Below are 22,873 nucleotides of genomic sequence, written 5' to 3' on the forward strand. Positions count from 1 at the left end.
ACCCCCGCCGTCGGCAGCTACTCACCCCTCGGCACCAACGAGATTCCCAGAGAGCGTGTGCCAAAGGCTCCGGATGCTTCCCTCACTAGTCAGTCACTGTGGGACCCGGAGTAGGGGAGGCGCACCAGCCAGGTGCAGGGACCTGCCGTCTATGCTGCGGGCGCCACGCACTGAATTCTCAGTCTGCCCAGAGAAGAAAGACGCCGGCGACCTGCCCCGGGCCTCAGGGCCGCTCCGAAGCCTGACATCTCACAGCAAGCGCATCCGCCAGGACCTGCCCTCAGGAAGAACTGGCATAGCCTAGGGACGGGCGCGGAGGCGGGCGGCCAGCTGGCTGGGCGGCCAGGACACTGGCGAGGCCTGGGGCGGGAGCCAGCGCAGGGCGCGGCCGCCTCGTCCCTGGGGACGGCGGTGTGTGCCGAGTGCTCCGGGCTCCAGAGCCCAGCCAGGCCCCGGAGCAGGGCCCGCTGTGCGGGTGCTGCCGCCCCCAGGCGCTGACGGCCTTCCTCACCTAGCCGCCCGGAAGGTGTCCAGCCAGGGTAGAAGTCTACGAAGACGGGCAAGGGCAGTGAGGTTCCCGCTGCCGCCCGGAAGGGCAACGGAGGCGGACACCGGCCGGGAGGGTGGCGTCCCTGGTCCCTGCCTGGCTTGAGCGCTGGTAAGCGGCCCTACTCGCCAAGTGGCTGAGAGGAGCTACCGCTCCCCTGCCGAGCGTGGGGCTGACGAGACAGATGGCTCCCCGCGCGCGGCCCCCGCCGCAGCCCGCCGCCGCCTCCCTCCCTCCGGCGGAGTAAACAAACATTCGCTTCTGGCTGCGGCTTGTCGGCGAGGCCTGGGGCTGGCGGGCAGCAGGAAGAAGCCCCTCCGTGGGAAGTCACGATTTCTGCCGAGGGCCTGAAGCTGTTGGCACAAAGCAGCGCCGAGGACCACGGCAGGCACCTCGGGCGGTCTGCACGCACGTCCGCCGTCCGGGGGGGCGCGGGCCTCAGGGGACTCCCTGTGCGCACGCCACGGAGGAAACGGGAGGGGACCGCGAGGGGGACTGCAGCCGTGCCGGGCGCGGCGACCCCGCTTCCCAAGGCGCAGGCACGAGGGGTCACCTGCCGGGAGTCGGGGTGGTGGGGATGCAGCGCTGGGTCACGGGGCCTGGCCAGGGGGCCTCAGGGATGCTGCCCACTGTCCCAGAGCCAGGGTCTCGCCCCTGCACGTGGGCATGCGGGACGGCGGCGTGACCCGTGCTCTCCACGCGTGGCGGGGACGTGCGCGCGCCGGGGTGTGTGTGTGCCAGTGTGGTGCCCTCGCTAAAAACAGCTTCCGAGACCAAGCGTGCTCCTGTCTGTGACCTACGGCACTGCCCCGGGAGGGGGCGGGCGGCTCTGAGCGTCATCTTGAGGTAGCGGGGCCTCTGGAGCTTTGTGCTCAGCCACGGGGACGGGGTGAGGGGAGGGGCCCAGGGCAGGTGGGAACGTCCGTCCCCTGCGCGCGGGAGCCCCGTGCCCGCCCGCTGGCTGCAGGGGCCCCCGATCTGCCATCCGCCTCTTCTCCGCTCCCCTTCCTGCCAGCTGCGGTCTGCCCGGCCCCCTCCACGGGAGAGAAGCCTGTGGCTTTCACAGCCTCACGGCGCAGGCCAAACGCTTCCCGTCTCCGCTCTCCTGTGCTGTGAGCACACACGTTTGGAACTTGGCACACAGGGCGAGTGACGAAGTTCCACCCTCGGCGAAATCAAGAGCTTGTCCTTTTTTTTTTTTGTAATTAACGAATGTCTGGTGGGAAGAGGGCTTCCAGTGGTGATGTAATGACTTCCTGTGAGCCTCGGGGACGCAGAGCATCTTAATTAGGAAGCCACGCGGCTGGCCCTCTCCTGTCTTCATAACGGGAGACGGGAGGGACCCTGGGACAGCCACGCAGGTGATTAAGACGTCTTCTCGTGCCTGGGGCCACGCAGCATGGCCTGGCGAGGGGCGCGTGCAGGCCAGGCGCGGACGAGCTCGGCGTCCAGGGAGCAGCTGTGGCCCCCACGTGCAGCTCCGGCCTCGGACCCTGAGCGCGAGGGGGGGGTGGCTGGGGGCCGGAAGCTACTCTCCGCCGCTGGATGTCTCCAGCAGGGAGCTTGCTGTGGAGTCACAATGTCACAATCACTGTCACCAGGGGCTCCCCTCACCCGGCAATGCTGCCTCGGCCCCACGTCGACTGCCGCGTGCGTGGCTGTGAAGTCGTCGCATGGGGGTCAATGGGAGGCTGCGCAAGAGGCGGGGGCCTGGGCGCCGCCCAGGGAGGAGGCCGCCAAGGGGACGCAGGTCTCGGGCCTGCCCCACCGGCCCCTCCGCAGCTCACGCCACAGGCCCTGCGCGCCCGTCCACACACATCCGGGCACCGCCTGTCCCACCTGCCAGAGGCAGCACCGCGCCACGGGGGGAGCCGGTGCTCGCGTGCCCGGGGGCGGCCCCGTGCTCCACCTCAGGCCGCCCCGGGCTTGTGCTCGCCCCGCTGAGAAACCCTCTCTGGGCCCGATGGCTCTCGTCGCAGGCCGCAGTGGAAGGTGGGGGCGGGGAATGCTCCAGCTGGGCCCCCTCCCTGCTTCTGCTGCGCCCTCTGCAGGCCCCGCCCCTGCTCCCCTCCTGCAGCGGATTCCCCAGCACCACCCGGGGTCGGGCCAAAAGGTGACCAAGAGGCGGCCTCGGGTTTTCGCGTTCCACACAAATCAGAATAGCAAGAGGTCGAGTGGACTCGAAGCCACAGCGCGGGAGCCGCGAGCAGCTGATGCTCCAGGCGCGCCACCCGGGCACGTCCCGAGGAGGAAAGGCGGCCCCGGCGCAGTGGCCGCCCTCTTCTGGGGCGTTTCCGGGGCAGCTGCTCCAGCACAGGCCGGGGCGCGCCGCCAGGGACGGAGCGGACCTTCAGGCGCCGTCTGCAGACTGACCGGCTAGGGCGGCCCCAGGAGGAGCCTGGGCTCCTGGCAGCCACAGAAAACACTTCCTCGTCCTTTCTGGGGCTGAAGACTGAGGCTCGGGGCCGGGCACCGGCCAGGGCGGGCGCAGGCCGTGGTGTCGGGCCTCACGTTCCCAAGACCCGTGGGAGGCGCTGAGTTGAAACGCGCTTCCCAGACCCGCCTCTGCCACAGCCCCGAGCTCCTCCGTGCCGCCCCCCGCCCCGGCACACAGCTCCTCACACTCACGCCAGGCTGGGATGCTGCCACCTCCAACCTCAGCCGGCTCCCTGGGCCCCTACGGCTCAGAGGCTGGAGGCCAGGTGGCAGCCAGGACGGTACCTGCTGGGGCTTCGCATGCCCGGGCTGGGAAAAAAATCACCATCGGAGGAGGTGCCAGGCCCCAGGGAGCCGTCACGGTGCTCCTCCTGTGTCCCTCTGCACGAGCCGCCTCCCAGCCTGTCGGCAGTCTGGGGCTTGCCCCCACGCCCAAGGTCAGACGGCACGGCCACAGGGAGGCCGTCGGAGAAAGGCAGGGAGGCCAGCGGGGCCTGGGCCGAGGGTCCCGCCTGGCTGTCGGGCTCCGGGCTCCCTGCTTGCCTCGCCTGGTGACGAGCCTGGGAAGGCGGGACGCGGTGCGCAGACCCGCCCGGCACAAAATATTCATCAAGAAATACTCCCAACAGCAGCGCCACTGCCTCCGCGTGGTCGGCCCTGGGGATCGACGCTAAAAATAGACAGGAAGTCGAAGAACCGCTGACAGTGGGGGAGGCGGGCGGAGGGCGGCCGAGCAGAGCAGAGCGCACGTGCGCTGAGGCGCAGGCGGCCTGCGTGGTGGCGGTCCCCAGGTCGGCGCCGCGGCCACCGGGCGGGAGCTGAACACCGGGAGCTGAACACCGGCTCTGGGCCGCGGACCCTCCCTGCCAGAGCTATTTTTAACCGACTGCGGTGAGCCCGGGCCACCTCGGCGAAGGCTCAGAGACCATCTCTTCCCGGGTGAGAAGCAGCAGCGGGACCAGAAGAAGGCGTGGCTACCCATGCCCGAGGGATCTGGTGGTCACTGCCTCCACTGGGCAGGTGTCATTCCTCACACCCCTGTGGTCCCCGCCCGCAGGGCTGAGGGCCTCCTCCTGCACCCGACCCTGGCCCCAGGCCGTGGTTTCTGGAAAGGGCACTGAGACTGGCCAGGCCCCAGAAGGGTCATGGGCACCCACAAAGGGCTCCCTGGTTGCACACCATTCCCCATGGGAGGCCAGACCCTGGTGTGCCGAGGCCCTGCTCCCCGAGCCCACAGACCGCTGACCCCTCTTGGCTGTGGCGCTGGTCTCGGGGGCTGTGTGGGCAGCAGGGGCGGCCCCGGCGCCTTTGCTCAAGCCCGCGGCAGCTGCTGGACCCCTGGCCAGCGTCGCAGACCCTGCCACTTCGCGCTTATCAGTAAGAGCCGTTTCAAAATGAAGATGTCCCGACTCCCTGGGTATCTCGGGTCCTCCGCCCCCTAGCGCCAGCTAGGCAGCCTCGGCCGCGTGACTCCTCTCCTATCACGGGCAGCTGGCTCTGCCCCCAGCTTCCTCACCCGAGGGTCCTGAGAATCGGCTCGCTCTCCCGCCAACCCCAGGCCCCACGGGAATGCAGCCGGCCCACTGAGGGCCTCCTCACGAGGAGGACATTTACGATGTGGCTGCCCCCCCCCCCAGGAAAAACCTGCCCCTTCTGCTGTCTCCACTCTGCCACCGTCTGACAGTCCCCACGTGCCCTGCCTGGGCACTGCCTCCCCCTCCAGGGAGGAGGGTCCTAGGAGGGACGTCACGGAGCTCCTGATACAAATCGGCTCGAAGAGTTCTCGCCCACCCGTCGTGGCATGTAGCACGGCCGGCGGCACTGCACAGAGGAGGAAACTGAGGCACACAGGAAGCACCTGCCTGAAGTCACACTAGAACCCAGGCAGCGGGAAGCCTGTTCCTGCGTCTGGGCCCGCAGAGAGGGGAGGGGCCGTGGGGAGGGAGGGGTCGGTGGCTGCCACTCCAACGGCCCTGCCCGGATGCAGAGACGCGGCCGGGGAGGCGAGCGAGCCGGTGACCGCTCTCAGGCATCTCCTGAGCCCCGCTCTGCTCCAGGCACCTGCAGCCGCACCTGGGGCCTGCTCTGGACACAGAACGACGCACGCACACTGGACAACCTCACGGTGCCGAGTGCCTGCAGAGCCGCCGGGAGGCGGTGCGGGAAGGCTTCACCTAGCATGGTGAGGGATGGCCCTCCAAGGACGGATGCCTGAGAAACAGTGGTTGGAGCTGGCTCCATGCCGATCTGAGAGCAGGTGTCTGGGCAGGAGCAGAGCACGTGCAAAGGCCCCGAGGCAGGAATGAGTCTGGGGTTGAGGCGCGAAAGCCAGCTTGGCTGGACCCCAGGCCAAGGGCACTGAGGAGCCGCTGAGCGGTTTCGGTGGGAGAGGGAGCAAATCTGTTTTAACAGACACGAAGGCCTCAGCGCAGAGCTGGGCGGAGGGCGGCAGGAAGGGAGCAGGGAGGACAGCCCGGGTCGGAGCGGGAGGGGAGGAGAGGAGCCAGCCAGCCGGGTCCCGGAATCACGGGGGTGGGGGGGATGATGAGCTCAGTCGGACGTCTCTGGAGACGCGGCGGAGTGAGGTGAGCTGGCAAAGCCCTTGGGAGTGAACAGACGAGGCGCGGGGCCTGGACCCAACCACCCGAGGGGGAGGAGGCGGGGGCCAGGGCCTCTTGGGGCCTTGTGTTTCGGGGGACCGTGGGGGGGCCGTCCAGACACTGCAGAAGCCCGTGTCACGGGTGCGCAGGCTTCACTGCGGTCCAGCGAGCTGTGCCAAAGGCAGCAATAAAGACAGAGAGTGTCCTTGGCTCTGGCCACCCTGCTGAAGCCAGAGGTCAAGGACTCCTGTGTGTGACAGCTGAGGCTTCTCCAGCCGTGACAGAGGCCCTGCTGCCACGGTGGCCTTGGAGAGGCCTGACAGCCCGCCCCCCCACTGCGGGTCCCGTGAGGCCCTAGAAGGAGGAGCAGGGGTCATGAACATCTCCAGGGGGGTGCCCTGGAGGCCTCAGCTGCCACTGGACCCGACTCGGGGGACTGGCAGCCAGGGGGTCCCCCTCAGCCACCGGAGGGAGCATGTGGAGGCCGCGCTGCTGCCTGCGTGAGGAAACAGGGTCTCAGACGCAGCGTGTTTGTCGGCCGCAGGCGTTCTCAGCATGTTTTTCTCCAGGAGCCACGGGGGCCCTGCAGGGTGCTGGGCGACCCCACCCTGCCCGGCGCTGCGTTCCCCAGGCCCTCCCCCAGCAGAGGGCAGGGCGCCTCGCCTACAGCCCACACTTCCGGGCTCCCTCTGGCCCAGGGACAGGCAGTCCTGCCGGGGAGAGCCAGGGGCAGCTGCACCCAGCACCAGCATCGTGAGCCGGCCCGGCCCCCCATGACTAGCGGTGTGGCCTGGGCCTGGCCGGTCTGGGGCTGCTGGTCTGTGTAATTGGGGTGGGGGGTGAGACAGGCAGAGGGCTCAGAGCTGGCAGGCGCTGGGACGCGCTCCAGGCTGGGCGCCCTAACGGGCACCGGTAAGGAATTCATGGGGCTTATTATAAAACCATCATCAGCCTCAAGAAAAATCCGGAAGTTTTCTTCTTCCCTTCAGCACACAATTACCAAGTGCCTCTCAGCCAAGCATCCTCACCACCACCCCCGTCTTCCCCGTCCCCACCTGGGACCCTCAGCCCCTCTGGCTTCCCTGCGGCCAGCATTTGCCAAGATGTTGGGACTCCAGCCCCTGGACCCGCCAACGATGCCCCACCCCTCCTAGGGAACGCTGCCCACTCTGGAGGTCACTTCACACCTGGCCTCCCAGCTGGAAGGCCACCTGCAGGCACTCTCCCCGTGCCCCTCCGAGCACCTGCACTGCCCGTCTCGCCCCGGCGTGGCCAGCCTTGGACACAGTGGGAGGCACCCACTGAGCGCCAAGTCTGCTCCAGGCCCTGGTGACCCACGGGAGCGAACGCGGTGGGGCCACACCCCCAGCCCTCGGCGGCCCAGACAACGGCCTGGGGAGTGTGCTCTGCGTCCTCAGTGGGGAGCCCTGCTGGGGGCCGTGAGCCCTCCGGGATCCGCGCCTGGGCCAGGGATGGGACTCTCTCTCTGCACACCCAGGATGGAGCCCAGTGGGTGGCCAAGGCAGGGAAAGGCCACGAAGCCTGGGCGCCCAGCTCCGCGGGGCGGGGAGGGGCAGGGCAGGGGTCTGGGCCGGGCCACACCAGGTGCCCGCCATGGGGAGGGCCCTCACCCCACCAGCGTTTGCACAGAGTATCAGGAGCACCGAGGCACTGTCACCCTCGGGAGGGCATGCTGCCGACCAGGAGCTCGCAAAGGGTCCATCTCGTCCCCTCTGCCCGGTCCCTTCACGCTTGACCTGCAGCGCAGCCAAGGTCGCGGGAGGTGGCCAGGCTGGGGCCCGGCGGCCCGGAAAGGGCTCCCGTGACTCGGTTTCTCCCGGGAGCCCAGCGAGCGCTGAGGGGGACCGAGGGGTACACTCACCACGAGCTGAGGCACGGGCAGCGACCTGCCCTCCTGGCTCAGAGACACGTAGGTGAAGAAGGCACTGGCGGCCCGGTAGCGCTTCGGCGTGTTGGTCAGCACGGGGTTGGCGTCCACCAGAACCTCGATCTCCATGGACTTGTTGCTCGTGAAGGTCATGCGTCCGGAGATGGTGATGATGAAGCCTGCGGAGTGGACGGCGGGTTAGGGAGGCAGCCAGGCCGGGGACCAGGCTGGCGGGCAGGGCACAGACCCCGGTGTCACCGAGGATGTTAGAAGGCACCCGGTTAGGTAGCACAGGTCATTCTGCTAACCACCACGTTATTAAACAAGACGACGTTAGTACCCACGAACGTCTGTGTGTTTAGTGAGCAGACACACTCTTATCACGTGTAAAGTTAGCGCGGAAGTGACCTTGGTGGCCATCGCCTAACCCTCTGCCCAAGCGTAGGTCTCTATCCCCTGGGAGTGGCCTGTCTGCTGGAAAAATCCTTCTCCTCACTCCTGGCCCTGGGGGCAAGCCCCCAACTTGCTTGCAGGTAGCCCCGGTGGGGGCGCCCACACACAGGCCAAGGTCAAATGTGCAACTTGCACCGTACGCTGTGGCCTCGCGCCCACTGGACCCACGCTGCTGCCCTACGTTGCTCTGAGCACTAAAGAACCTTCTTGCGCCTTCCCAGGCCCCTTCCCAGCACCCTGGCTGCACCGTCCCTGATGCTGCGCTGACGGGCGCACGTGACTTGACTGGGCCAAGGTGCCCCCTGACCACTGTGCTACGTGCCCCTGGAGTTACTGTCTGCGCTTCAGCCCGCGCGACCCTGGGCACACCAGTCGTCCCTCTGTCCAGGCAGGACCTCGGTGTCTGGTCAGGCCCTCCTCCTCCCTGTCGCTGTGGCCCATGAGACCAGAGCTCTCCTCCGGTCTGGGGACGTCTGCCTTCCTGGGACACGCCTGGGGCCCCGTCCTTGGGCAGAGGCCACTGGCGTGCACCACGCCCCGCACCGGCAGGCTCCCTGGTGGACTACGACAACGTCTGAAGTCACGCATTCCCGCCACACTGTCCTGGGGGTCACACTGTCTCCCCCTCAACCTAGCCCGACCTCTGCACTCCCCCCGGCCCTGGGGTCGCGAACGTCCACCTGGCGGCTGCTTCCTGACCTGGAGCCCCCCTCCGCCCCCACCCTGCAGGCCACAGGCTCGTCCTGTGACATGACTCCTCCACCTCACAGACAGCAGCGTTTCCCCGACACACAGACGCACTGCCTCGCCGAGCAACTATGGGGACAGCACGAGATGAGCCAGGGCCCGAGCCTCGCGCCCGGCGGGGGGAGGCACTTGCTGCAGCCGTGACCGCCACCGGCGATGTCTGGCCCACGAAGCCGTGCTGACCCTCGGGGGAGCTCAGGGGAGGGGCTGGCACCTGGCTGGGCCTCTGCCATCAACTGGCCAGACCACCCCTCACAGCACGGCCTGGCTCTGGCCTGAGCCCCACGTACACGGCTGGGACCTGCTCCTCGAAGCAGTGCTGGCTGCGAGGACCTTTAACACCCCGGGAACCCCCGTCCTAGCTCCAGGGAGACAGGCCCCACGAGACACGGTTAGAGACCACGGGAGACAGACGAGTCGGGGCAGCACAGCAGACGGTTAGGCGTGAGCGTGTGGGCGGGCCAGAGGCGGGAGCGGTTATTCCGTGTTATGAAGTTCCCGAACATTCCATACCAGGGAGCGTTTCATGCCGGAGGCAGCCACGTCTGGGGGAAGGCAGGCCACGCGGTCAGCAACCAGGGGCATCACGTGAGTGACGAGGGCGCAGAGCCCCACGCAGGGCACCCAGGGCACACCCCGGGGTCCGCCCTGGTAACGGCCAGAGCTGGGGCTGGTCGGCTTCCACTGAGGCCCCAGCGCCTCAGCGGCCCAGCCAGGCAGCGTCCCGGGGTCGTGTCCTCAGCTTCAGAGCCAGTGACTCGTCAGGGTGATGACGTCGCCGCCTCTGAAAGGTGAACGGGCTGGCGTCGGGGCTGCGGCTGAGACGGGGACTTTGGGGAAGGAGCCGCTGCATTCGGCACCTTAAGTGACCCGTGAGACTGCTCGCGGTCAACCCACTTCGTTGTCTAAATCTGTTTTAGTTAAAGTTACATGTTTCCTTGGATTTCTAACCTGGAAGGTAATCACGAGCAGCCACGAGTCTGTCACGGTCACTGGGGGGAAGTCACATGGGGGACAAGGCAAGGGCGCACGGCCAGCTGTCCTTCGGCTGGCTGTCCCCGTGACGGTGGCCCTCAGCACACCTCTTGCCAGGGAACTCCTGTGGGTTTCCTCTCGTGGGAAGAGCCTGCGTTCCCTGTGCCATGGCCGTGGGAAGGATGCTGGCCGGGTGCCGGGGAGGAGGCAGAGGCCTTGGGGTTCAGACCCTGGGCGACCCGCTTCTCCTCCCACTCCCTGGCTCATAGGTTAAGACAGCAGGAAGGGAAGAAGCAGAGCTCAGGAACGGGCTGGAGCCCTGCTTGCCTGTGTCAGGTGCCGTCAATGAACTATTCTGGCAGGTGAAATGTCGGCCCCCAAAGACGTCCGCGTCGTAATCCCCAGAACCTGTGCATTATGTGACCCGACTTGGCAAAGGGACTTTACAGATGTGATTAGGTTAAGGGCCTGGAGATGGCAGGTCGGCCTGGGTCATCCAGGTGGGCCCAGTGGCATTGCGAGGGTTGTCACGAGTGGCTGCGGGAGGTGGGAGGTGAGGGTCAGCGAGAGGTGGAAAGATGCTTTGCGGCTGACTTGGAAGTGGAGGGTGCGGCCACAAGCGAGGAACGCAGGTGCTTCTAGAAGCAGGAAGCCGAGAAACAGATTTCCCCCTGGAGCCTCCAGAAGGAACCCACCCCACCACACCTGGGTTTTAGCCTCTGAGACCCGAACAAATTTGAGTTGTTTGAGCCACTAAATTTTTGGTAAACTGCTACAGAAACCATAGAAACCACCAAGGTTTCCACCACTCGGCTGGGGAATATTAATGTAGTTTCTTATTCTTTTGGCCTCTTCTACTAAATTGTAACTATAAATCAGGAACACAATACTCCATGGAGCTCAGAGAATATTATCGTTTAAAAAGTTCTATGGTACGTTTCTACCAAGGAACGTGACATTTCTAGGCTTCAAGAGGGGCCCTATCACACCAAAAAGCATCTGGAAACTCAAGACGAACTTGCAAGGGGAAAGGAAGGAGGCCTGGTGGCCACTCAGGCCCAGGTCTCGGCAGCAGAGCACACAGCTGCGGGGCTCCCGCCGGCCCGACGAGGGTGTCCTGCCGAAGACGCGTCCGGCCGGGGCGCGAGGTCAGGCCTGCGTCGCGCTGCACACGTCCTGCCGGGCTCTCCTTGGGTGGCTCTGACCATCGGATTTCTGACCCAGTTTGGGAGCTGGGTCTAAAATCAAGCTCCTCCCAATTCCACAAAGGAGCAGAGTCCACGGGCGCCACCAAGCAGCCGGCCCTTCTGGTAAACCCCAAGGTCTGAGGGGTGCCCCGGTGCAGACCGAGCGCTAACGGGGCTGTGGGCAGAGGGGTTTTGTGCGCGGGCTCTGGTGGGTGGAGCCGGTGCCGCGCTGCAGGGGGCACTGGGGTGCAGGGCACCGTGCCAGAGCGCTCGCGGGTTTGCAGGGGTCTAAGGAAATCCCTCTGAGGGCCTTGCACCCTGCGCGCGGCACCTGGGATGCTAGGGACCGAGCCCACAGTCCAGAGACAGCCCGCCCAGCGGCATGCTCTGCAGTGGTAGAAATGCTCCCCGTCGGCACGGCACGGCACGATACGGGGGGCGCCGGCCAGTGTGGCCGCTGAGCACGGGCACGTTCCTCTCCCAGGATGCAGTCCTACGGACAGAGCCGACGTCACCAGTCTGCCTTGGACACTCTGAGCCCAGCAGGAGGAGGGCCCTGGGCCGAGGCCGACGAGAGGGACGCAGCAGAGCAGTGCCTTCTCCGGGGCTGGACGCCGCCGCCTGTCGGAACCCTCCCCGAGCAGCGACTCCGAGCCGCTGTAGGAGCCACGAGTGTCGTGCACACGCGCGTGGGACAGCTGCCACCCGGGAGTGCGGGCCGAGCCCCCGCGTGGGCGGCCCGTGCAGCGGGGGAAGGGAGGCCTGCGCGGGGAGCCTCGCTGCTGGGCTGCTCGGGTGCTCGCCCCTCTCCCCGGGCAGACGGGCAGACGGGCAGATGTCAGCGGCATGCCAGGGACTTGCGAAGGAGGACGGAGTAACTGCCCGGACCACGGCTGAGACGCTGCCAAGCGCTTAAGGCTCTTAGGAACACCTCAGAGCTTCAGCTCCAAAACGAGCCGTGGCAGTGAACTTTATCAAGAAAAGCACAGAGTGAAGTAGCTTTGGTGTTTCTTACGTAACACACCCCAAAGCACCTTCTAGAAGATTCCTCACTTTCCACCCCAAGAGTTTGAAGAGATCATTTCTCCACAAGAAAATTTTAGCTTTTGGTTTCTGCACCCAAGGCCTCCAAATCGTTATGTCAAAGGTAACGCTGACCCCCCCTTCAACTTTTCTTAACGGTTGCCTTGGCAACTGCTTTTACATCTCATCTGAAGGAGAAAGAGAGAGGCAGAGCGAGCGACCCGTAAAAGGCAGGCTCGTGCTCTGAGCTCCAGCGCTCACGGGGCAGGCGGCTTCGGCGCCGACACCCACTTTCTGACAAGTCGCCGCGTCGCTGCCACTAGGGTCTCACGGACAAAGTGCCCCTCGGCGCACCCCGGCTGAGGGCCCTGCACCCCGGCTGGCACACAGGGCTGGCACACAGGGCTCTGAGCCCCGGGCAGCCATCCCAGCCGTGAGGAGAGAAACGACAGGCCACCAGCGTTAGACCATGGACACAGGGCGGTATGGGAACGAGGGTCCAGGTCCCGAGCCAGGTGGCCCTCTGTGGCCGAGGCAAGGAGTGACGCACCCTAGCAGACGTCGTCTGTGAAGAGCAAACCGGCCCCCGAAGGAGGACGGCCACCCGCGTCCGGGTGCAGGCTGCCCCGCCCCCTCACGTTGCAGGGTGGGTGCCGTGAGCCACCTCCTCTTCAGCACGCACCCTCTAAGGCTGAAATTCAAAGCTGTCATCTGACTTTCCATGACACAAAGCTGCAGGTATAGCTTTCTGATGGACACCCCCTCCCCCTCGCGTGACAGGCGAGGCCACAGACCGGCGTCTGCCTGACTCTTCAGAGCGAGAAGCGTTGCAGAGGGTGGAGGGAGACAGGCCGGAGCGTCCGCTGCCTCAGGCCTCAGCTGTTTCTCTACCAAAGTACAGCGAAACGGCTAAGTCCGAATGTCACACTCCGTCTCCTAAGATGCCACCTACGGTCATCAGAAAGGTGGTCCCCAAAGATGCCCAAGTCCTAATGCAGGGGACCCTGGACTGGCAGATGGGACTATGGACCGCGAGATGGCAGTCCCGATGTCACCAGGGTCCTTGTAAGAGGGAAGCAGGAGGTCAGAGGAGGAGGGGGGGGTGGCCGTAATGGGGGGCTGAAGGAAGGAGCCGGGAGCCGAGGAATGCCAGTGCCTCGACAGGCGGGAAGAGGCTCGGCCCCGGCCCCCCGGAGCCTCCGGGAGGAACACGCAGGCCGGCGGACCTCGCCCGACCTCCGCCCGGGTCAGAGAACGAACCTGCTACTCTCGGCCACGAGTTGGCGGTAGCTCCTTATGGCAGCCACACGAGACCCACACACGGCGTGTCTGGCTGGCAACAAGGCTTAATTCCTGGCTGTCCCCTCACTGTGTCAGACCAGGAAGGAAGGGTGCTCAGGGGTGGTGGCAGGGGAGGGGGGGCCCCCAGGGCTGTGTGTCCGAGAGGTGGGGCGTGGTCAGGGTGGCGCGGGCACCCCCATCGGGCGGGGAGCTGGCCGTGGACGGCAGCTGCACTCTGGCCCTGGGGTGCTACGGGCTGACTCCGCCCATGTGTGCCCGGGACCACCTGCTGCTCTGTCCCGTGAAAACGTCATCCCTTAAGGGACAGTCCTCATGCTCGACTCGGGAACGAGTCAGCACCACGCCCCAGAGGGGGCAGGCCTGGCGGCGCGCCGCGTTTCCCGGGCTGCTTGGTCCGGCTCTCCTTGGGGGCCGACCCCGTTTCCCTGCCATGCAAAGGCCTCACTGGTCCCTCAGGGTCCCCGAGCCAGGGAAGCACATCGCCCCTTATTTCTGTTCCAGGGGGCTGCTCTCTGTAGTCAGGTCCCAGGGCTCAGCTCGCCCCGGCTGTACGACTGTCTTCCTCAAAATAGGGCCCTCGCTTCTGTACCCCTCAGGGCCCCCCATCTCTGGCTCGGGCCCCGACTTTATCACTGGCTCTCACAAAAGAGGGGCTGGCGCCCCCACGGGCAGAGACGCAAGGGGGTTTTACCAAGCTTGTGAGTCTGTACAAGAGAAAGTGGGCTGTGGCTGAAGAGTTAGGCTGAAAGAGAGCAGGTGTCTGCAGTGGGCTGGACGGTGGCTTCCCCAAAAGATGAGTCCATTTAGAACCTCAGAACGTGACCTGATTCGACACAAGGGTCTTTGCAGATGTCACCGAGCTCGGGATCGCGAGGTGAGACCCTCCTGGACTCTCCAGGTGAGCCCTGACTCGTGCGACGCGTGTCTGGATGAGAGGTGGGACAGGACGAGGAGGGGCCGCACGAAGACGGAGCAGCGTGTGGGTGCAGCCAGGACACGGGGGACGCCCGGGGACCCCCGAGCTGGGGGCTTGGAGGGGGCGTGGCTTTGCTCGGCCTTCCGGCCTCCCTGACTGTGGGACAGGAAACTTCCGTTGCTCTAAGCCACCAGCTGTGGCCGTCTGCTGCACGGCATGGGGACCCTTGCTCGCCGCCCTTCACAGGCCAGGCCCCGCCGCCGGCAAGCAGACACCGCAGTCCTGGGGCTCGGCAGAGCCGCCTCGCACCCGTGGGGTGCCAGGCCCGGCCCTCGTGGCCCCTGCACATTATGGCAGCACCGCGAGGCGACGGCGGAAGGCGCTGGGCCAGAGGACAGCAGCAGCGGGGGGTCCGCACCCCAGAGAGTCCCGCGGGTGCAACGTGACCTCGGCGGATTCACGTCAGGGAGTCAAAGCAGAACGAGCAGGGGCGTCGAGCCCAAGGTTGTGAAACGCCTGCACCGTCTGCTGTGCAGCGGGGCCACCCCAGGCGAGCCCGGCCCCGCTCTGCGGCCCCCATGACGGAGCGCAGGAGCCACGTGAAGTGGCAGCGCCTGCAGGGGCCTCTGTCCCCCGGGGCTGGAGACAAAGTGTGACAATTCTGCCTGAATTGTGCACTGCCCGAGCTGAGCCGGGCAGGCTCGGCGACAGGGCCACGGCACGGAGAGCGGGCTGCCCGACACAGGCACGGTCCCCTGGGAAACCGCAAATGAGGGGTGACAGCGTCTAAACGGCCCCTGGGGTCACTGGCCCAGAACTAGGCCAGACTATGTCGCTGTTATTTTAGTTTTGGCCCAAATTCCTTCATACACAAAACAAGACGTGACTCGAGAAAACAGCCGCGCCTCTGACCCCCAGGGCCCAGGGGCCAGCAGAGTGCGAGGCCAAGGCGGCCCCCCGCCACGCAGTCCACCCCCCGGCCTCCGCCCGGACAGAACCGATCCGCAGTGCGGCGTCGCCGGAAGTCACGGCTTCTGAACATGAAGCCCCAGTTCTGTTCTGTGCCGGGAACACGAGGGACCTCTCGGAAGCGGAGTCTCTGTGCAGCAGCTCCCTAAATCGAGCCCTAGAAGAAGCCCTCCAGCCAGTGTGCACGGGGGACCCAGCCGTGCCCCCCAGACCCTCCCCGGGAGGTGAATTCTGGTCTCGGGGTGCAGGGTGGGGGAAATCGCCCGACGGGCTTCCTTTCTGTGGGAACTTCCCTCAACGGCAAAGCGCAGCTGCTGACCAGGCCGACGCCCAGGAGCCGCTCGGCCCTCTGGGGAAGCCTAGCTCTCCTCTCGGCTGGCGGCTCCTGACGGGCACAGGGGAGACACGGCGCGAGGCGGGGTTCACAGAAAGTCACTGGCTTCCACTGTGGATGCTGAGGCCGCATTTAACAGCCAAGCCCTGGTCACGGTCGCTTGCCCAGGGAGTCACTCCAGGAAAGGAGAGCGTGAATCGTGGCACGAGAGGCACCACCCCGTCCCAAAGACTCACGCCAGCACCGCGCACCACACCCAAGGCCCACGAAGGACGAGCCAAGGCGGCCAAGACTCCCGTCCTGGGCAGACTCTGGGACCCACGTCCATGGCAAGCACTGCCAGTCAAGAAGGGATCTGCAGAGCAGAGGGGAGCAGGGCTGGGACCACCCTCTTCATACCCTAAAAGCACCCCAAATCCAACTCGGTAAGCCTACTTACTCGCAATGCGTCCAGTCTCGGGGGCTTCGCCCCAGCACTCAGGCACTCGGTGGCCAAGCGTGGCCTGAGGAGCCACTGCAGGAACAGCGCAGTGGCCAGGCTGGGCCTCGGCGGGACCTGGGGGAGCGCTGGGGGGTCCGGAGGGGGCCTTTGTGGCTCTGGACACAGCACTGCTCAGAGCAGTGCTTCTTGAGGGCCCGCCAAGGTCAGTCTAGCTTGCCTTCCTCCTACTTTGTCACCTGCCACAGGCAGTGGCCGGCCTGACCCCACAGGGGTTTTCACAGCGAGGCTCCCCCAGAACTGACGCCAGGCTCTGGCAGCCCTGACACCACCCGACCCCCAGCGAAGTGCTACGTTTCAGGGGCGAAGACGCAGCACAACAGACATCGCCGCGTGTCGGAGGGGGCAGTCGCTCGGCTCCAGGCCGGCAGCGAGGTGGGCTGAGCGTGGGGAGCTGCGTGCGCGTGGGCAGAGGCGAGGCGAGCGCACCCAGACACTGCAGCACGGTCCCCAGGTGCGGCCTGCATCGCTGGGACTGGATCCCTGTGTCGGGAAAGGCAGCAAAGCCAGCACCGCCCGGGAGCAGGCCGGCCGGCCACGGGGCTGCAGGCGGTGCCGCCCCCTCCTTCCGGGGAGGCGGCGGGCGCCACGACCATCGTGGTGGCTGCGCGCGCGGAACCTTTGGCACTTTCGCAGCGTTCTGTTCGTGGGGCCTTTTAAGAGGACGAGTTTACGCCTGTCTCTAGCAGGATAAAGGCTCTAATCACAGCGGAGTTGCACATTTTACCAGACCGAGGAGTCACATCGGCGGGCCCCAGGCGTGGGGGTGGACTCGTACGACAGGGCGCGAGACTCCGGCTTCCCGCTTCCCGTGGCGAACGGGCAGATGCCAGGGCCCGGGCATCGCCGGGTGCGAGCCAACAGCCAGAGGTGCAGGGGGCGCAGGCCGCCGCCCCCTCCCATTCTCCGCAGAGTTCTCGTACCTTTCTTGATCTTGTCGTGAAAGTTAATGGCGTCCACAGAAGCCGTGACCACGTTGGTCTTGCAGTGACGTGTGGCCACGATCCCGGCCACGTCGTCCATGAGCTTCATGGTGACACCTGCGCACAGAAAGGGGACAGGGCAGGTCAGACTATTTCCCAGGCTGGACACGAGGCGCCGCACACACAGCTACCCGTCAGCAGGTGCCACACCGGAGCCAGACACCTGGCTTCCCGGGGAGCTCCCGCAAAATGACCGCGGCCACTCCTGGCCGCTAACAAAGTGGCAATGCTTTTCCGAACCTCTACGGACACCTTATCCTGCCAGAAAGTTCCGTCGCGACCCCCACTGGGGCAGCTGCACCAGAGGCAGGCGGCCCACCTGGGTGACAGGGGGCGGCGTCGGAGCCTCGCACGCTGCTGGTGGGGGGTAAGCGGGGCGGCTGCCTGGGAGGAGGTTTGGGGGTTCCTCAAACGGCGGAACCGTCACCACGCAACCCAGCAACCCCACTTCTGGGTGTACGCCCGAGAGAGCGGAACACGTGTGCACGTGAACACCTGCGCCCAGGTGCACGACGGCTCCACTCACGGAAGCCAGAAAGGAGACACGGCACAGAGGCCCACCGACCGGCGAGCGGACAGGGAAAGCGGGCCCGGCCCCACAGCGCGAGGACCAGGGCCGCCGCGCGCCACATGGGCGGGCCGGGCTGCGAAGACTCGCCGAGGGCGGGGGTCAGGCGCACGGGCCGGCACCGCGCAGCGCCGGGCACCGCAGGGCGAATGCGCAGAGGCGGAGAGCGGGTCAGCAGCGTCGGGCGGGGGCGGTGGGGGGCGCGTGCTGAAGAGCAGAGTTCCCCCGGGGTTATGAGAACGCTCTAAAATTGACTGCGGTGGTGATTGTGTAACTGGGATTACACTAGAGATCAATGACTTGTAACGGGTGACTTGCATGGCACGTGGCCACCATCTCCACAAAGCTGTTGTGCGAACCAAACGACAGACGCCCGCTCACGGAGGACCCAGGCCGCAGGCCGCCTTCTGCTCAGCGCCCCCCCATGGTCGGGTGGGGTCCTGCCTGCATGCCTGCTAGTCCCCAAACCTCCAATCTTGGACCCCCAGGACAGCACAACATTAAATTTACTTCATATTTAAAATGTAAACCATATCATTACGTTGCACTACATGAAACCACCAACATTCGTTTTTAACCCACAAAAGCAGTAAAGTGACATCAACCGACCTCACGGAAGTCTTAGAAAGCCTTGCAGACTCACCTCAGGAAACAATGATTTCTAAAAATCCAGGGGCAGAGAGCCAAGCTCCCAGGGAATCATGTTTAGGGAAGACTTGCAGATGCCAATGCCTGCAGGGCTCGGCAGGTGACCGGCAGGTGACCGCACGTGACAGGAGGGCAGGGGGGCTGGAGGGGCCCTGCTACTGACCCCCCCCTCCCCCCAGGGACGAGGGACCCCACTACCAGCACTTCAGAGAAGCCTGGAACCTGCACGTTTGAGAGGAATCTACCCATCTTTAGACACTGGTGATTAAAACGCTCTCTCCTGTGCAAGGAAAACAAAATACGATATAACTAGAACAAGAACAGAAGGTCCTGCTGCCCTGGCCGAGGCCTCACGCAAACGCAGTGGAACCTGGGAGACAGAGCACTGTGACCCCGTAGGACAGGGCACACGGGTGCGGGAGGGGGCGCGTGGGTGCGGGAGGGGGCTCCACACGCTCTACCCTCCATTTGTGCGCATGTTTGCGCTCCTCTAGAATAAAAAGTTTTGCTTAGTGTTCGTGATTAAATAAAAATTTCACACTCTTACTACCGAGACTTCTAAATGACAACCATGAGTGACACCGACAGCCCCCGAGCTCCATCCTGCTCAGCCCGTGCGGGAAGGCAGCAGCACCCCCACCTTTCAATCAACAGCAAGGCCGGAATCACAGGGAAGTCAAGGGAAACGGAATGCAAACGAAATGCTGGGAAAAAGGGTCTTCAGAAGGGGCCGCGCCGCGGGCGCCAGGCTCAGCCCCAGCCTCGAGTCTGGGGGCCGTGGGGGCCGCGGGAGGTCAGGGGAGCTGGCTCCAAGCAGCTCCAAGCAGCTCTGAACTCAAGGTCTAAGACAAGGAGTCACGACCTGCCCTGCAAGGAGTCTGTCGGGTTAAGCGGTTGCTGGCAATGGGCTGGAAGGCGCGGCCTGGCCTGAGCCCACCTCCCGGCCGTCCTGCCCGCAGCAGCCGCAGCCTCGGCCGTCCGTGGAGCCCCTGGCCCGGGCTAGAGAGGAGGTGAGGCCATTGTGCGCAGTGAGCTGGACGCCAAGAACAGCACCTGGCGCGTCCTGGGGGCCCAGGAGGCTCGGCTCAAGCACAGTGCGGAGCTGCTCGGAGGCCGGCTCGTGGGGGGAGGGAGCTGCTCTGCTCCATGACGCTTCCTGGGTGCCCGGACAGACGGACGGATGTTGACCCTCCCTGGACAGCAGCCCTGTAGGGCAGACACATGACTGACTGTCTCCATTTTTCAGGCCACCTGCGGCCACCCGTGCCGACTCTCGGCCCGGCACTGGAGAGGCTGAAACCCCCGTGGAACTCCTGACCGAGACACAGTGCGAACGTTGAGACCACGGCGAGGTGGGGGCCACGGGGGGGTCACCATGGTGTCACATGGGAAGACGGACATTCATGGCTGAACTCACGCCCGTGGACTGGGAGGTCAGGGGCAGGCCTGACGCCACCATGTGCGCCTACGGGCAGCCGCTGCCCCAGACCGGGGGTTGTCAGCAGCGGGTGAGGAGACCGCCGGCAGTCACCCTGCGAGACAGGGGGGTCTGGAAAGAACTGGGTCTGCTGCACGGCCCTGGGCCTGGGGGAGCTCCTGGAGGCTCCCGCCGGACCAGCTCACCCGCTGCCATGCACCGTCCTTCCCGGGGAGGCCACAGTGGGTCGATGGGAAGTGACAACGAGACAGAGGTGAGGGCTCGCTACATGGAAGCTTTGTCCCAAACTCCAGCACTGGCCTTGGACAGGCGTGTGAGGGGCGCATGGATCGCACGGGCTCAGACATCTCTGCCGGAGGAGACAGGCCCCGGGAAACCTCCCTGCGGCCCCTGGCCGCCCCAGCCGTCCGTGCGGCAATGGACGCACGTCTCAGGGCTGCCACAGCGGACCTGCAGATGAGCGAAGGGTCACCGTGGCCCTCTGGGGTCCCCTATGTAAGGGGGACTCTGGGGGCTAATCAGGCGGGAGGGAACCGAGATTACAAAGCGTTGATTTCTAGCCCCCTTCGCCTCTTCCCGGGGAGGAGCAGGCCTGGACCTGGCCCTGTGGGGCGGGTGGGTCCCGAGACCCCCTGCGACCCACTGCTGGGAGACAATGACGGGGCGGCAGCCTGCGCAATGGCTACCGAAATTTCAGTGAGCTATGACGATGACACGACATGTCACCATCAGTGCGCAGAATGAGGAAAATGTATTTAGTTAGAGAGAAATAAAGCGGAACCCCACCTGCCTGGTGTGTGGCTGGTCCCCCCTATCCGCCCGCAGGGCCCTGTCCCGCCGGACGAAGCCAGCAGCCCCCCCGACACTCGGAGCCACCGTCTCTCCCCGTCACACGGCAAGTAAAAACATCAAGTATCCGAGTTTCCCCAAAAACGCCTTTATCCAGGTTCCTACTGAAGAACCCCACCAATTTCTTCCCATTTAGGCACGATGGGTGTGGCTGACGACAGGAAAATAACTTTGGCAAAGGACACTCTGCCGCGTGCTGCCCTCGTGGCACGAGACTCACGCCGTAAAGCGAACGCGGCGACAGGATCGTGGGCCCTGCCGGCCTCGGGCGCCGCCCCCATGCCAGGCATCACGTCGGACTCGCTCGGCCACCGACGCACGGGGAAACATCGGCCACCAGAGATATGTTAGAACCCACCATTAAAGTGCTCGCAGGCTTTTTAAGAAGTACTGACGACATGTCGACTGGACTAAAAATAGAGGCTGGGTTTCCTTTTCCAGGCCCGGCTGGCGGGCTGGGTCACGCTCGCCGACAGACCCGAGCAGCAGGCAGCAGCTCGGAGCCCGGCGCACCAACTGCGCTGTGGGCGGCGACCGAGATGCCCCCGCTTCTATATTTAACTCCAAGTGACGGCGCTTGGGTGCCGGCCTCCCATATTAAGAAAACGATAGTAAGTTCATCGCATCGTAAAGAGCCGAGCCCACCCTCTGGTAATCAGACAGGTTATTCTAAGCGCCGGCTGAATGGCAGCCTCCCCAGACAAGTCTGGCTCCTCCCTCCCAGGTTCCGCCGGTACCCGCAGCAGCTCCGTGAATCAGGACCAAGGGCAGCGGAATATTAATTACGGTAACAAGGAAGGATTATTTTTGGCGATTAACGCACAGTGCGTTAAAGATGAAGGGTTTCTAACACCAAAATGTCAAGAGCAGGGACTCTGGCGGGGGCTTCAGACACAGGACGGCGGCTCCTGTGTGCAGCGCATACGTGGCCCCGGGCGGCCGGGGGAAGGGGCTGCTTACTTTTTATCCCTCATGTTCTGTGTGAGGGAACGCGAAAAGGTCATGGTCACATGTGCCTGCTGCTACGTGACAATCGATACTTTCCCTATTTTGAACGAAGCAGGAGAGAAAGTAGGGCAGGCCACGTCCCGTCTCGACTGCCACAGAGTCCAGGGGAAAGGTGGCGGCCGCCGTGGAGGAGATCCCTCCCCGCGCCGCTCTGGGGCGGGGAGGGGGGGGGGGTGCGGACTGGCCCGGAGCCCACGCCAGGCAGCACATCTCCGAAGGCCAAGAACCACCACAGGGGGCGTGTGTCCTCCAAGGAGTCTCGGGGCTGAAGTCAGGGGTGAAGGCGAACACTTGCGAATTCCCTGCTCGTGAGATTGAACAGGGAAGACACTGTCGGGGACCATCGTGCGTGCGTGTGCTAAAGAGGAAGCAAAAGGGACTTTCTACGGCACCGGAACCAGAGGACGCCAGGACGTTCTCACGCTGTGTGGCCGACCGGCTTTTCTCAAGCAGAATGCTTCGAATTTCTGGCCGAGGGAGGACTGCTGGCCGGCAGGGGCCCGGGAGCACGTGGCCCCGGCCAGAGACCGCGGAGAGCACCGACGTGGGCGGGAAGACGCTGGTCTCTCAGATCGGGGTCAGCAGGTCCTCTGGCTGGGGGCACAAGCCCCACGGCCAGCCGGGGAGGGGCGGGCGGGCCAGGGTTTCCGGTTGTAACTGGACCTCCCACTCCTGCCCTGGTCCCCTCGGGCCACTGTCTGGGAGTGTTGAAGCTGCTCTTTGAGGCGTTAGCTGCAGAGAACCACGTTTTCACAAACAAGAGTTCTTAGAAAGCGAGAACTGGAAGGCGTGTGGCTGTCACACGCCGCGGCCCTCGGCCTGACGGCAGCGTGTGCCTGCCGCCTCGACCCCGCGGGGCCAGCCGCTCCTCACAGGCAGGAGACGTGCGCTGCTCGGCGACGTCTTCCTTGTCCCCTAAGCGAGGGCTCGGCTCACTGTCGACTACACAGCGGGAGCTCCGTTAAATGAGGCCACGGAGCTGGAAAGGAGCATCTGTGCCTTAGTCCGTATTTGTCAGTGAAATAAATTCCTCCCACAGGTGCAAGATAACTGCTCCTTCACAACCGCCCGTGAAAAGCAGGCGAATCAGAGCGTCGGGGCGGGCGGCCGCGTCCCGCACCTCGCCTCCTGGCCGCCCTCTGCTTGGGCCGCCACGCTGCTCTCTGCCCCGCAGCCCCTCCCCCAGGGACCTGCCATGTCTTCCCCTGCCCGCCTCCAGGTCCTGGCCGACTGCGCAGCCCCCCAGCCCTGGGACCCTTGGGTGGCCACGGGCGTCCCCTTGGCTGCTGGACTTGGGTGCAGAGGACATGTTGTAAGAGGTTTGCCTCCTCGCATCTCAGTGGGGCAGGGTCTGCATCGCGCTCTGCCACCTCCGGGGCCCCGCGCCGGGCTTGGCGTGAGCGGTCAGTGAGCGAGGGAGCGGCCGCCGCGCGTTCTCGGGGGAAGCGTGTGCATGGCCTCCTCGCACGCTGCCCTGGGGGGACTGAGCCCGTCACCCCTCGC

The 22,873-nt window shown here is 65.2% G+C and overlaps 1 protein-coding gene across 1 annotated transcript in view; it reads right to left on the minus strand.

Moving 5' to 3' along the window:
• ACOT7 (acyl-CoA thioesterase 7) overlaps positions 1 to 22,873 on the minus strand; it is a 77,193-nt gene that overhangs the window by 3,814 nt on the left and 50,506 nt on the right. Inside the window, 2 exon segments of the mRNA XM_016165338.2 lie at positions 7,466 to 7,650; positions 16,800 to 16,916. Coding sequence (XP_016020824.2) covers positions 7,466 to 7,650; positions 16,800 to 16,916 — 302 coding nt within the window.

This window comes from Rousettus aegyptiacus, unplaced genomic scaffold (genome assembly GCF_014176215.1).
Source record: "Rousettus aegyptiacus isolate mRouAeg1 unplaced genomic scaffold, mRouAeg1.p scaffold_m13_p_1, whole genome shotgun sequence".
Taxonomy (NCBI): Eukaryota; Metazoa; Chordata; class Mammalia; order Chiroptera; family Pteropodidae; genus Rousettus; species Rousettus aegyptiacus.